Raw genomic sequence first — 15,468 nt, forward strand, 5'->3', positions numbered from 1 at the left:
ATGATTTCTTTACAATTATTCGATATTGTTCAGCCTGTTCAGTAATGTGCCGCCCCATGTCACAGCTTAATTTTCTGCTGCAAATCATGGGAATTTCTGGATTGTAAGCTCTTTTGGCCAGGGTCCTCTCCTCCTGTATTCTCTGTCTGTATTATTCTGTCATTTGCAACCTCTATTTAATATACAGCGCTGCGTAATATGTTGGTGCTATATAAATCCTTTTTAATAATAATATTAATTTCTGCGTCACTTCTCCGGTGATCTGGGCTCTCATTGGAATGCAATTACCCAGACAGATTTCAGCAGCAGAACTATATTTCTTCCTTGGTTATGGCGCACATGGGTGAGATGCCCGACGCATAGCAGGTAACACATGCACAAACAGGAAGATTGGCGGTAATCAGCAATGGATCAGCCAGAACACCCAAACATAATATTCTGGTACCTACAGACAAGTACCAACATTTGCCCATTCATTGGGGGGTGGGCATCTTCTATTGATTGAAATGGCCAAAAGAGCATCAGGACAGCCAAGGGAACTGCACCCACACCGTCATTTTCCTAATAATTGGAAAAAAATGCATACTTCAATTTACTATTTTCAATCTTTTTATATTTTGTACAACAATTATATCATTTATGTTCAATATACTCCATGATGATGTAATATCCAGTGCAATGCTTTGATAAATTTGCTCATTGGCACAACTTTGTCACAGCTTTTCTGAGTGACAATGGTGACACAACACATTAGTATATCCCGACTGGCAATGTCTTTTAATGGAATTCTTCCAATGGGGACGATTGTGTGCAGAGACAACCCTGGGAAGATCTTCTCTGCATTTGCAGAATAGGAAGGGATAGGAAATCTCCCACAGATAACAAAAGAAAAACTGACAGTGGGTTTAAACTCAATAAAAAAATAAAGGGACATATATATATATATATATATATGCTTTGAATCTCAACATGCTGATGGTGTTCTTGGTGTAATTATTATTATTATTATTATATTATTATTATTATTAGTTATTTTAATTATAATTTATTTTATTTTAGAGCAGCATTTCAGCCAGGATTCCTCCAGAGGTTGCTGGGGGTTCCTTGAGCAATGAGCAATTTGCACCTCTCAGGTCAGTTTGGGGGACACCAAGGGTCTTTTTGATTATCTATAAGGGTGACATTACTCCCAATGGCCAGCAATGTAAGAGGAATTCTTCCCACTGACCATCACACTAATATACTGTGATCTGTAGAAATAGGAATTTTAAATCACAGTAAGCAATTTCAGTACTGAAGAGAAGCCGGTACCACTGTGCAAAATTAGTGCTATGTACACTTGTGAGATATCCCTCTTACATTTGTATCGGGTGGGTATCTGACATGTACAGCGGTCATCTGATGTCATTCATGGATCTGTCCTGACAGATTTATGAACTTGCAACGGAGAACGATCGCAATACAAGTCAATAAAGAAGAGCACAGCCGGGTGCTGCTCGCTCGTCCTCCCCCTCCCCTCTCTATAGAACTCGACAATGCTTATTCGTTCATCTGTCGCTCTTTTGTTGCTGGAAATTATCACAAAAGATCATTTCCAGCGGTGAAAATTGCACATGTATATCGCAGCCTGAAGCAAAGACTGGAGGGCAGATTGTATACCTGTGTGCTGAAAGGAGAAAGAAACTTGCTGAAGAATCCTCAGTATCTGACACCAAGACTCGGATCCACTTGCCATTACAGGGCATGCAGCATAGACGATTATGGACAGATCCACGCTGAAATGGAGAATTAGGTATCACTGGAAATATTGGACACTGGAAAAAGTTTTCCAAAAGAGAGCAGAGGTATTAAAGTAAAAATACAGACTAGAAAAGGGGGGGGGGTATGGAATGGTGCGTAATTAGTGAGGGTTTAGGAGACAGAAGACAGCGGGTGGGCAAGTTTAAAAAGATGGATTTTAGGGCTCGTTTAAATAGGACAAGGAAGACCATTCCAGAGAGTTGGGGCAGCTCTAGAGAAATCTTGGAGCCATGCCTGTGATGAGGGTATGAGTGAGGAAGTCATTAGGTCAGTAGGTCATTGGAGGAGCAAAGAGAGCGGCTAGGGGGCATTTTTTACTAGGTCAGAAAGTGGGACAAGAGCTGTGGAGGGATTTGAAGGCAAAGCACAGGAACTTGAATTTGATTCTCAGGTGAAATGGAAGCCAATGAAGAGAACTACAAATATAGGCAGCAGAAGAGAAGCGGTGGGAAGGCTGTGTATGGGGTATAGACATAGGTGTATGGGGTAGGTAGGTGGGCAGGCTGTGTATGGGGTAGATGGGTGGGTAGGTAGGTGTGAAGGATGGATGAGTCTGGCTGCAGCATTTATAATAGATTGTAGAGGAGAGAGTCGGGTTAGTGGATCACCAGAGAGGAGGAGGTTACAGTAGTCCAAATGAGAGATGATAAGGGCATGTACAAGGGGTTTGGTGGTCTCAGGGGGACAGGTAGGGGCAGATTTTGGAGATGTTGCGCAAGTGAAAGGTACTGGAACTGGAAATGTTCTGAATATGGGGGGTGAAGAAGAGGGCAGAATTGAAGGTGACGCCAAGACAATCTGAGGGGAGGGAAGATGATGAGTTTCAGAAACCTGTCAGCCATATTACGGCACTACCTGTTGTATTAGACGGGCGAACTTTGGCTTTTTAAATACATTTAATATGATCACAAGGTGATCCCTGTGGTGCAAAGCATCATTATTATATTACAAATAATCATCTCCTACTGCCTTGATTCCTGAAGAAATTAATTGAACATTTGTACATTAACAATCCAATTCCAGCTGCAAAATTATTTTGAATTTCAGTATCAATATTTTTTCATTAAGCCAACAATCTTCCAATATTTCTTTTGGTTTGATAGATGTCACCTATTGTACCTGCGGTGCTAAAATTTGGACTTTTTAAATCTGAAATCATTTGACTTATCCAATAATAAAGATTTACAAGGTTAATTTTTATACTTGCATATTTGCCTTCCAATTTTCACTTTCTTGTTTGATTCTCATACAGGACCAGTAAATGTTAGCAGAATCACCACGTGAAGCTAAAGACAAAAGATGAAAATGAAAAGTAATGCAACAACCTTATCCAAGAAGTGCTGGTGTAATATATATCACATGGTTGTATAAACCCAGGATAATCGCGCTCCTACTAATAAGTACTGAGAGTATGATACAGAGGAGCAAGGTGAGTATCCTTTAACCTCCTGGGCGTTACACTGATGTCTAGATTTCTGTACCAAAAGCGGTACACTGTTTTTCATGAAATTTTTTTTTTAAATTGTAGACCTGTAACTTACAGAAATATGTCCGAACAGGGTTCTAGTAGATATCATGAATATAAAAAATGTTTGAAACACAATCATGTAAAAAAAAAAAATTTCTTTTAATAAAATTAAATAAAAGACACAAAAATCAGCTTAAACAAGAATACATAAATAAATGAAAAATACTGAAAATGCGATAGTTCGGTATACTGTATAGTAATATATTTTTCTAAAACACCTCCCTAGTGTCCGTCACATACCTATAGACAAAACCACATAAATATATTTTGTATTATTTTGTATTGGATTGGACACAGGACTTTGTATTCAATCCAATACAAAATGAGAGTTTGAATTTACCAATTACATACTTTGTATTTATTTTTAATTATTTTGTATTGGATTGGATACAGGAGTTTGTATTCAATCCAATACAAAATGTGTTTGAATAAGTTTGAATTTGAATTTCCCGCACACGCGCCGACGTCATCGCCGAGGGACACGTACACGCTATGGACAGAGAAGAAGTCGGCCGGCTTCTTCTTCTCCGCCGGCCGGCTTTCTTCTCGGAGAAGGCACCTGACGCTGGAGAGGGAGATCGACGCTGGAGGACGACACTGGAGAACGACGCTGGATGATCACAGCGGGACCAGGTAAGTGATCGATAAACCCGAACTTTTCTCACTGTATTTTCATACAGTGAGAAAAGTTTGGGTTTATCGATAATTGCAATTTTTTTAAACCCGAACCAAGGTCGGGTGGGTAATGTATAAAAAAGAAAGGAGTTGATGGAAAACACAAACATTGATTTTCTTTCTCATCCTTTGAGACACAAAAGATCTTTAACCTTCTCAATATGCAAACTCAATCCAACAGAGAGGTGGGCAAATGCCAACAGGCTAAATAAAAAAAAGTTGGGACAGTTGGTAAAGTTGTGGCATCCTAAGAAGAGGCTTCTAAAGCCCCCAGTAGAACAGAAGAGCAGATGTCAGCCTTGTAAGTTTTAGAAAACGTTGCCTGATGCCAAGAACCCCCTAGAGATCATGCAGAATTCACACCTTGATAGTGGAACCCAATCCCTGGACCAGAAGCATGGATGATGGTCTGCCAGAGACACCCAGATATGGTGAACCAAGAAGCTGATGCATCTAGGTCATGGTCTCAACCTTTAATATGGGGGAAACCTTGCTATACCGTTCAGGTCTTTAGGGAACCCTAGCTATAATTACTATATCCACAGCTACACATTAATGTAGCTAATGTACATTATAATAATGTAATATAATGATGTGTTATGTACATGGTGCTCAGTAAGACGGATGTCTCTTTTATTGCTGGCCAGTGGGAGGAATGTCACCTTGACATATAACTAAAAAGATCATTGGTATCAGTTAAACTGACCTGAGAGGCACAAACGGGTCATTGCTCTAGGAACCCCTAGAGGAACCCTGGTTGAGGAACAGTTATCTAGGATGACAAAGAAATCTGTCCTTCTGGAAGAAGAATTCATTGACTTGGAGCTTGATTATCATCCAGGCAATATAGGGAATTTTTCCTCTAAAACTGAAGCCAGACAAAGGAGCAATGTCCTGGGTCTCAACACTGACTTCTCCCTTTGCAAAACCAGAAAAGGTCTTGGTGTTTCCTTGTAGTGCTGTCAGTGAGAGAAGACACAAAAAAAATGTCTCTTGGGAGGGAGAAGAAAGCACTGTATTAAAGCATTTTCTATAGCATGGAGAATCAGATTCCCAAAAAGTGGTGACTAAGGGAAATCTCCCATGCAAAGGTCATGTAAACGATAAGTTACCCCGTTCTTTAAAACAGAAAAGAAAAAGGCAAAAACCTGACCTTTGCTAGAAGCAAAATGGTGGTCTGGACCAGCAGTCACCAACCTTTCAGACTTCACAGACCACTAAATTCGTAATTTAAATCCAGCGAACCATTAATAGGAATTTTCTTAAAAAGAAAAAAACATTTGTAAAATATTGATCTTCCTAATGGTGCCTGACGAGGACTGTGGAGGCTCCGATTCAATGATCAGCTCACGGTTAAGTGAAGTATTACTATTATCATTAGCTGCTTTATGTTTGACATTACTAAAGAAATGCAAAATATTTCTTAGCTTTTTCTCACTCATTATGGGTTTATTTCATTCTAAGACCAAAGAAGAAATGATACTTATTAAAGTCAATTTATTTGATGCCATTAAATATAATGAGTATAGAGAATACACAGCGAAGGTCATGCTTACCTAAAAGAACACCTGAGAAATAAACAAATAAAATAAAAAAATAAAATAAAACAATCGGATGAGAATCGATATTGGTGGAGCGGGGTGACTGTTGTAATGGTGGAAACAATACTGAAGCGTACGGCTTGGCAATGGTTTCCTCACACAACATAAGACTACACTGACGTCACGCTGCGCCTCCCTTGTTTTTCTATATCTAGTACAGTTTGTGAATTTGGTGCAATATAAAGGCGAAAATTGTCATTCAGAATATAAGAATTTAGTAGAATGGTATTTTTGTTTTATTAAAACAAAAAAATTGCGAATGTCCAACATTTTCTCATGGACCACTGGTCTAGACCCAGCTGCAGAATAGGAGGATTTATCTCACTCCTGGGTGGAATTTTTAATATGTACACTGTAGTTGTGGGATGTGTGATATTGACCTTGCAGGAAATCATATTTCTAGTGTTGAGCATTCTAGGAATCATGGGTTCTTTAGCCTTCATGTTCCCTCAGATCTAAGCATTGTCATCTGTTTTGGCCTCCACTAGAATATTAAAGCCAAAGTAAAGTTGTACTTTCAAAATTTGTGACCAGGCAATGTCCCTGCTGCAATAAAACATCCTATATAACTGATCGCGGTATTGTCTTGGTTAATTAATATTAGTTGCCGTTATAAATGCACAAGGGGGTCACACCAAATACCAAGAGCACAATTCACTTACTTTTACCACACATACATGTTATTGGACCATTTTTCCTTAATACATGATCAATTATAATTTTGTTTATCTAGGTTTTCTTCATCTAGAATACAGAATATTTTCAAAGATTCAGAAACTTTCAAGCACAGCTGTAACTTTCAAGGCACCCAGGACTAAACGCTCGGGATTTGACCCAAAGTCTGAAAGAGGCCTGGATTCTATCCAGGTAAAGACCCAACCTCCTTATCATGGCAAGACTTCTTGTTCCTCCCAGAGGTTTGTTGTACTGTAGTGTTGTCAGACTGAATACTCTGAAAAGATAGCCCATTGCTGCAGAGACAGCTAAATGCATGAAGTTCCAGGATGTTAATTTGAAGGCAAGAGGATGACAACCCAATTACCAACAGGGTACCCAGGGCTCTTCCTCAGCCCAGCATCCATTCGGTGGGTCCTCTGAAAAGCTGGAAGAGGAACGTCAGGCTCCTGAGACACCAAGTCAGGGTACAATGTGATCCCCAGCAACAAAGGTACAAATCAGAGTGTGGATTTATCTTTTCCTCCAGGGAGTCATTGGACCTGCCTCTAACAACCATCACTACATATGTTTTGTACTTGATACCAATATGGCAGTAGTACATCATTAGCCTAAATTGTCCATCTATAAGATCATCAGGGATATAACAGTAACGCAAAAGCAGAGCCCATTTGTGGACTGAGTTCAAACCAGAGTAAACTTTCTGTTGTGGGAGAAACCCTCCCATCAATTTCCCAAAATTACAATGTCTGTTGTGTGTTTTAAGGGTTCATGACCCATCAAAACTGGTGTAAGGCCTAAAGAGGTAAAAACACTTTGTCACACACCACGCACAAGAATCTAATGGGTTATTATACCCAGGGAAGCAAGATAAGCGTTAAGGTTACCCAAGCCTAGAGTGTGTACTCAATATGGATAAGGAATAACAGGTGGCTGTTTGAAGGCAACATTATGTTGCCTTCAAAAAGCCACTCTTTATTCCTTTTCTTTCTCCATATTGAGTACACATCATGTACAAATCAACCGTTTTTTCAACAAGTGGTCAGACAGAACAATGGAGATGTCATAAACAGGCAATGGGGTTTATACTGGGACCATGACCTTGTTGTATACTCGAGGTGCAGAAGAGAGGTAGAGGCCAGGGCAACAAACTAGTATCAGTAACATGCATAACTTCTGGACCTGAATGAAGACATTGAAAGCTTTGAGATGTAATATAAAGGTGGTTCTCCCACTGGAAGCACTCAACTGGTTAGCGCACACCCCTGAGGTGGCATGGAGAAAAACTCCAGTTTGTAGAACTGAAATGCCTCTTAGACCCACGGGAGATCAATGTTGTCCAGGTGTGTGCAAAGCTTGACATCAGCCCCATCCCCTTGCTAGGTTACAGATAGGTAGTAGGAACACCTGAAAAATGCGATTTCACATAAATTAAATGTTTATAGCTAACCATGCTTCAGAGTAAATTGATACAAATGCCTTTCATAAAGGTAAAGAGCAGTTTCCTGCAGTGTTTAAGGAATAAACCACAGGGAAGCGTTGTGTATGTGTGTGTTGCAGATCTGTACAGAAAGATTTTTATTTTGCCCAGATATACTTAAAAGGAAGGTTTCTCATCAACAGACAGTGACCTTGCAATGATTTCCATCCACAGAGGCGGTATTCAGCCTGTGGGGATTTTTTAAGATGCAACAATTATCTACACCATAACCATCTCAATAAATTGCTACACAAACAGCCAAGACAAGAATTGGTGGACAAAAATGTTGTTTATTGAAGAACTTGCAACTTGAGGTTGTTGCAACTTAACGGTTGGACTTGGCAACTCTCTCCAATTCATCTTTCTTCTTGATGGCATAGGAGTTAGAGGAGCCCTAAAAGAAAAAACAGAAAGGCTTAGAATAAACAGCTTATTTGTTATGTAATAAATTAAACTACAATTATTTAAATCTAGCATTGTAAGGCTTCACCAAATAGCGAGATATATGTGTTTCAGTTGCAGGTTTCTTTAAAAAAGCAGAACATGAAAAATATCCGGTGAGATTCCTCATACTCCAACCCAGCTTCAAGCTTTATACTCTATAGAGCCGTTCTGCATGGATGTGTTTATTCCCAATGTTACATGACCCAATGATCAGTAATTCACGCCCTGTGAATCTCTCATTTACCTTGGCTGCGTTGATGAGCTCATCGGCGACACATTCTGCAATGGTCTTAATGTTTCTGAAGGCAGCTTCACGAGCTCCGGTACACAAGAGCCAGATAGCCTGCAATAACAAAAGGCAGAGGGTTAAAAGTAATGGAATAGGTGATTCCCTAGATCATCAGGACACCAGAATGATTGACTTGTCAGGCTTTTTAAAAGAACAATGTAAACGTGACCACCTGGGGCAACTTTTACATTGCCAAGGCAGAAGCCTGTGACATCCCTCAAATAACCACAATTTGCAGCTACTTTATATGAACTTGTTGCCAAGACATCAAAGTAGTTTTGAGCATGTAGCAAGATGTAATAGAAATAGATTACTGGGCATGCAACTGCACCCGATAATTTGACAGATGTTTGGCATTCTGTAAAACAAAAACCTTTGAGCCTGGCAATATGTGGCCAATCAAAACTTGGTGACAAACCAAGAATGTTGTTCTTGATCAATCAATCAATCAATGTAAAAGCATGTGCAGTTACCTGGTTGACTCTACGCAGAGGGGACACGTCGACGGCCTGTCTCCTCACTGTTCCAGCTCTACCGATACGGGTGGAGTCTTCACGGGGGCCGCTGTTAATGATGGCATTCACCAACACTTGCAGGGGGTTCTAAAAGAAGAGGAAAGCAAATGAGTACAAAGTTTCTGTAATAAAACATCCCCATTTACTGAAACACATTTTCCCATCGTTTTCAACCAAAGGTAAATAAAAATGGTAACAATATGGAAATATTTATATTACAGACAGAAGAGTTTCAATCAAACAAGGTTGGGCAGTGAAGACAATTAGTTGTTTCCAAAGCTCACATTCTATAACCCAGGTCCCTAACACCTGGCTATAGCTGTCCTTCAATAAACCCCTCTTTAGGGGTGTAGGACATCGTTATGTTTTGGTATAAGACCCTATGTGGTTATACAGGTTTGCTGGAATGTTAATGAGGGGGCCTAATTATATTTTCATTATATAATTCAAATATATAGTTGTTGCCAAAAAAAGTGCTGGACAAAATTCTCAGGAAACTTTGAGGGAGAAAATATCCACCTATTCGAAATTTTAAAGTCTTTCAAAGCCAGCCTGATTAGAATGTTTTATATATATATTGATATCTATGACCAATTCTCAACCAAGGCTCCTCCAGAGAATACTAGAGGTTCCTTGAGCAATTTGTTCCTCTCAGGTCAGTTTAAGGGACACCAATGATCTTTTTGGATCTGTATTGATGACATTCTTCCCACTGACCATTATGCGAATATATGTGACTATAGTAATTATAGCAGGAGTTCCCTGAAGACTAAGTTAAGTAAAGGGTTCCCCCATGTTAAAAGATCAAAAAACACTGCAAAAAAACCCTATGCAGTTCCACTGCTTTAAGGATTTTAATGTGGGATTCTCAAAAGAAAAAAAAAGCCAGAACTGTGGCAAACCTGTAAGCTGTGTGCCGTATACATGTGGTGTGTGTGTGTGTGTGTTGCTATCAGAGCATTCTTATACCAGGGCTCCATGGCCTACTAAAAACCAAGGAAACTCTGGAGTGAGAATAAAGATTTTTCAAATACTGACCGAACAGCATAACTCAGTTCTCAAGTGAACAGAAGATGAAACCCGTTCGGTCACTTTGGAAAACTTCATGTTTGTTTCTTGTTTTATTTTTTAAGACCCTTAAGGCATAATCACACTCAACAATTTTCATTTAATCATAAGATGCCAATACATTACACAGCATTATTGCCATTATCACAGTATCAGCCTTCAGAGTTGTACACAGGATAAGTCTCTCACCTCCCCGGTCAGCAGGTGGATGATCTCGAAAGCATGCTTAACAATCCTGACTGTCATCAGCTTCTTGCCGTTGTTCCTGCCGTGCATCATGAGGGAGTTTGTCAGACGCTCCACAATGGGGCACTGGGCCTTACGGAAACGTTTGGCGGCATAACGTCCTCCGCTGTGTGGAAGGTACTTGGCATACTTCTCCTTAACGGCAATGTAATCCTGGAAAACAACATCCACAGTTAGGTTCAATGCAACACAAGAATCACAAAGTATAGCGGTCATATACACAGTGCCAGCAAAAGCTCCAATATCAACAAGGAAAAATATTCACCGACATCAAACTTTCTGCTCATTTAAAAGAGCCCTCAAAACCCATCTTTTCAAACTCACCTACGCACCTCCTAAACCCTCTCTACTTTCCACCACTTCATAACCCCCCCTCTCCTATTGGGTGCTACTTCCCCCCCACCTCTTAGATTGTAAGCTCTTCTGGGCAGGGTCCTCTCCTCCTCCTGTGTCACTGTGTGTCAGCCATTTGCAACCCCTATTTAATGTACAGCACTGCATAATATGTTGGCGCTATATAAATCCTGTTTAATAATACAGTCATCTAATAGGCTGGATTTTTGTTGGTTCACCCTATAAAACGTTAGCATTCATTCAAAATGTGTTTAGAAGAGAGCAGAAAGACTCCAAGACTTCTTTCAGTTTTAGGTTTTATTGTGTCTCCCCCCCAACTCCTAGATTGTAAGCTCTTTGGGGCAGGGGGTCCTCTACCCCCTCCTGTGTCACTGTCTGTATCTGTCAGTCATTTGCAACCTCTATTTAATGTACACCGCTGCATGTTATGTTGGCGCTATATAAATAGAGGTTAATAATAATAAAGATAAACCACCAATAAAGATCTACACTTGAATCCCCAAGTGACATAACCCAGAGGGTGACACAGAAGACATGACTTGAAGAACCAGGAAACCGAAGCAATACATGGCCCGTTGTCTCCATGGGTTGAACTTCCAGAAAGAATTCTGTACCTGCAGGGAGATGTCATTGATCTGGACGTCATCGGTACTCCATTTCCCGAACAGTTTAATTTCAGGGGTCTCAGCCCCAACAGGAACATTTTCCCAATCTGCCATCCTGCAAGAAAACAAAAAACAAGATTAGTTTAACAGGAATACAGGAAAAGCTGAGGATTCCAAATCCCATTACAGAGACCCAGATTTGTAAAGAGAACCTGTCTTATACTTTGCAGTGAACACTGGCAATGTGTTTACCATCTGCCCCAGTACTACTCTGGTTTCTCAAACTCCAGACTTTGGTTTCAGATCTGGGATGTGCTGCTCATGGCTGACCATATATATTACAATCTGATTGTGTGACCTCCCGGCATATACATTAAATTTCTGGTTTAGGTTTTACTACATTATTTATAAACAGGATTTATATAGCGCCAAACTATTACGCTTTGCTGTACATTTAATAGGGGTTGTGAATGACAGACAGTGATCAAGGAGGAGGAGAGAACCCTGCCCTGAAGAGCTTACAATCTAGGAGTAATAAAGGGGTCTTATGGTACAACATTCTATGGAATGACCATATTATTGGTCATTGTTTCTCAGCCAGGGCTCCTCCAGAGGTTGCTGGTGCAGTGCTCAACCCAGAAATTTTTTTATGCCGGGTAGGAAGAAATTGTAGGTGGGTGGCAGTCCCTGTATTGTGACCAAACTCTTTAGTAACCACCCAAAAACAGCCGGGTGGGTGCTGAAAAGTGCCGGGTGGTGCGCCCAGCTAAAAGGGCCTGGGGAGAACCCTGCTGGTGGTTCCTTGAGTAATTTGAACCTCTCAGGTCAGTTTAGGTGACACCAATGATCTGTAGGGGTAACACTCTTCCCAATTGCCAGCAATGTTAGAGGAATTCTTCCCAATGACCACCACACTAATTTATTGTGGGCTGTGGGAATAATAATTAAAGAAGGGGCTCCCTGAAGATCTGAAAGATATTTCCAAGGTTGCCTCATGTTAAAAAGGTCGAGAAACATCACTGTAGACTTGATTTGACTTTGAATATAGTAGGAAATGAATAAAACCCAAGCCATTCTATTGGGGAGATATCTCTTCACTTCCTGTCCTGTAGACACAACAGGAAGTAGAACTATTCACCAGAATGAGGGAAACTTCCAAACTGTTGTCACTAGAAGTTTCTTTTTAATTATTTCCTTGTATATTGGTTCTAATGGCAACTCTATTCTAGATTACTACCGACCCACCGATAGTTACCTTTACCCGTGAGGATTATGGGGTCCCCCCAGCCCTGGAGGAGAGTTCAGGTATGGGGACCGCTCATTAAAGCGTACCTAAACTCAGAATTTTCACTTTACATAAAAAGGTAGTCAACCTTTTACTGTAAAGTAAAAAGTCTGTGCCCCCTAACTGATCTCCTAGGCGGTTAAGAATGAATGGGAGCGCAATGCCTCCCAAGACACCTACGTCACCCATCCCAGGAGGCTCTAGGCTGCTCCTTAAGCTCATGCCCAAGCATCTTTTCGTGAAAAGGGAAAAAAAATTGCTGATCTCACGCATGGGCAGTGAAATTGGTAAGTTTTTTTCCAACCTACATCACTCGATCTCTCACCTGGGTTGGGTGAAGTAGAAAGAAGAGGAAAAGATGGCAGCGCCCGGAGCGCCGGCTCGGATACGGATACCGGGATGACGCAGGACCCGATGGAAGAGTCCTCCGGATAGATCGTACTGCGCTGCGGGATTGAAGGTAAGTGGATTTTTTGTGTTTTGGGAGATTGAGTTCCTCTATGAATATGAGAGATGGGGGGGCCACATGTTTCCCAATAACATGGCAGCTAGCGCTGGTCTCTGAATCCAGAACAGTGCAGCTGGGGCACAACGGCATCAAAGGGTGCAAGAATTGTCCACATCAAGAGAACCTGTCATCCTAACCTGAACACAACACCAGGATCCATATAAATGACTTAATTTAACAACTAGCTGCAGGGATCACCCCCTAGGTGCTTGACATATAAGGTGGCAGCACATAGAGGGAATATGGCAAATGATCTAAGAATAAGGATCAGGAGATCCATGGATTCCTTATTTATATAGGAGAAATCCATAACATTAGAAGCCATTAGTGACAGGTTCCCTTTAATGCACATCTGTCAATAGAAAATATTTAGGACTCTATAATAATGCAAGGAATACGGAGCAGGGATCATTTACTGAACTTGCCGCGGCACAGCCAAGCACACAGGCCTAGCCCCAGCAGTGTGTACAGTCCTGGACTCGTGTCAGCCCCGTGCACACATCACCACGTGTGTCACCCGTGACCTTTCCGCACCCCTCACACATTATCGATGTCCCCTGCTTCCCACCGCACACAATACACCCGTCCCGATCCGCCCAGAGCCCCGGAATTCTCATTTAGCACTCACGTGTCTGCTCGCCTAGGTCCTAACCGGTCGGAGCTCAGAGCGGAAAGAGGCCGGGGCGGGGTCTCCTACTCAATTATACAGGGGCCCACACTTCCGCTTAGGCCTTAAAACCCAAGCTTTGCCCTCACTTGGAAATACGTCATTCCAGCAAGAAGATCTGAGAAGGTATTAAAGCGCCATATTTGTTGAGGGATCGAGTTGAAACGTCACTTCCACACTTCCATCTTTGAAAAGGACTTGGCTAAGTAGCGAGGGACATGTTTAGTGCTGGCAGAGTGGCGTGCATGGCGGTAACGCCATGATACGTGTAAATCAACTTTATTTAGCTATGACAGTGACATTGTAATGACAAAAAAAATAATAGTGTGGAAAGGGACTAAACAACGTGAACATTTTTTTTTTTTACTTCTGTGAGAATTTTATTTATCAAAAAATAAAAGTGACAACCCTGGGATTCTAAAGAAATTTTGGCATTTTGGCACATGCATAGGTTTGTAATGGGATTTGATTGGCACTTGAAGGGTATAAAAGCTTCTTTCGCCTATCCTGGGCCTTTTTTTTTTTTGCCAAATATTGTCCCCCATTTTATACCTTTTACCCACAGAATGCATATAAACAACAATATACAAAAACATTAATAAAAAACACCGTTGGAAATACATAATATACACTATATCTTAATTTTTAACTGCGGAGTATTAAATAACTAGAACCAAAAGGGATCGGGAAGCCATGACCATGACAAGTGGAAAGTTTGGCCTATGAAGAGAACCTTTCCCTTTGTATTTATTGGGCAAGGTGACAAATTTAATTTATGGACACCATACACAAACCAACGCATACAAAATATACTGAAATAGGCATTTCTGGGATGCATGTTTTTATTAAAGTTTTCACTTAGGTCAATCCACTAAAGAAAAAGGCCTTGCTTATGTTGGCCAGGCCTCTTCCCCAAATCACTTACTAAATGTACATATATCAGTCTTCTCCCTGGGCCCTGATAACCGGGCGCTCCACCCAGCTCCCGGCTGTTTTTGGATGGTTATTGAAGAGTTGGGTCACAATGCTGGGGCTGCTACCTACCTATAGCTTCTTCCCACCCAGTTTAACAACAAGTTCTAGGAGGAACACTGAGAATAATGTTCATATAAAGGACAAAGGGTTGTACTTATTTTATGCCCGTCTTCCATATTGCTGGGTTGTGACACCACCATTGTTTGAAATGTAGAGCAAGCAAAATCTGGCCAGAAGATGATCTTGCAATGGATTGGACTGTCTTCTTTTGCCTGCTCCATGTTCCATAGGACTCTAAGGGCTATGGCGTCCTCCTCACCAAGGTGTTGTGGGCTGAAGATGGGGGTCAGGTGAGTATAATTCTAAATTTATCTATTAGAGGCCCTTTTTTCACCTGTATTGAAGTGATGATATGAGGAGGGGCCCAGCCAGTGTAAGGAATCTTCCCTCAATATTCTTTTCAGAATTTTTGTTATGCTGGGTGGGAAGGAGCTGTAGACAAGTGTCAGCCCCTGTATAGTGACCCAACTTTTCAGTAACCACCCGGCTCTTATTGGCCAAGTGGTGTGCCCTGCTAAAAGGGTCTGGGGAGAACAATGTTCACTTTTAGTGGAAAGTTCTCTCTGATCTACATTAATGTCACTTTTTTGACCAAATCTGTCAAAGTGAAAAAGTCAAATGCTGAGATCCAGTTAGATAAGTCGATGGGTTTAATATATATCTGTAACGCATCACATAGAGCAACAGAACTAA

The 15,468-nt window shown here is 41.0% G+C and overlaps 1 protein-coding gene across 1 annotated transcript; it reads right to left on the reverse strand.

Moving 5' to 3' along the window:
* Window positions 1–8,029: 8,029 nt before the first annotated feature.
* RPS5 (ribosomal protein S5) lies at window positions 8,030–13,840 on the reverse strand. Its single transcript, XM_072430173.1, has 6 exons — window positions 13,702–13,840; window positions 11,290–11,395; window positions 10,265–10,474; window positions 8,966–9,094; window positions 8,448–8,546; window positions 8,030–8,153 (listed from the first exon to the last, which is right to left on the reverse strand). Exons 2-6 carry the CDS (start codon window positions 11,392–11,394, stop codon window positions 8,085–8,087), a joined length of 612 nt encoding a protein of 203 aa, XP_072286274.1. The 5' UTR covers window position 11,395; window positions 13,702–13,840; the 3' UTR covers window positions 8,030–8,084.
* Window positions 13,841–15,468: the final 1,628 nt, after the last annotated feature.

This window comes from Pyxicephalus adspersus, chromosome Z (assembly GCF_032062135.1).
Source record: "Pyxicephalus adspersus chromosome Z, UCB_Pads_2.0, whole genome shotgun sequence".
NCBI lineage: Eukaryota > Metazoa > Chordata > Amphibia > Anura > Pyxicephalidae > Pyxicephalus > Pyxicephalus adspersus.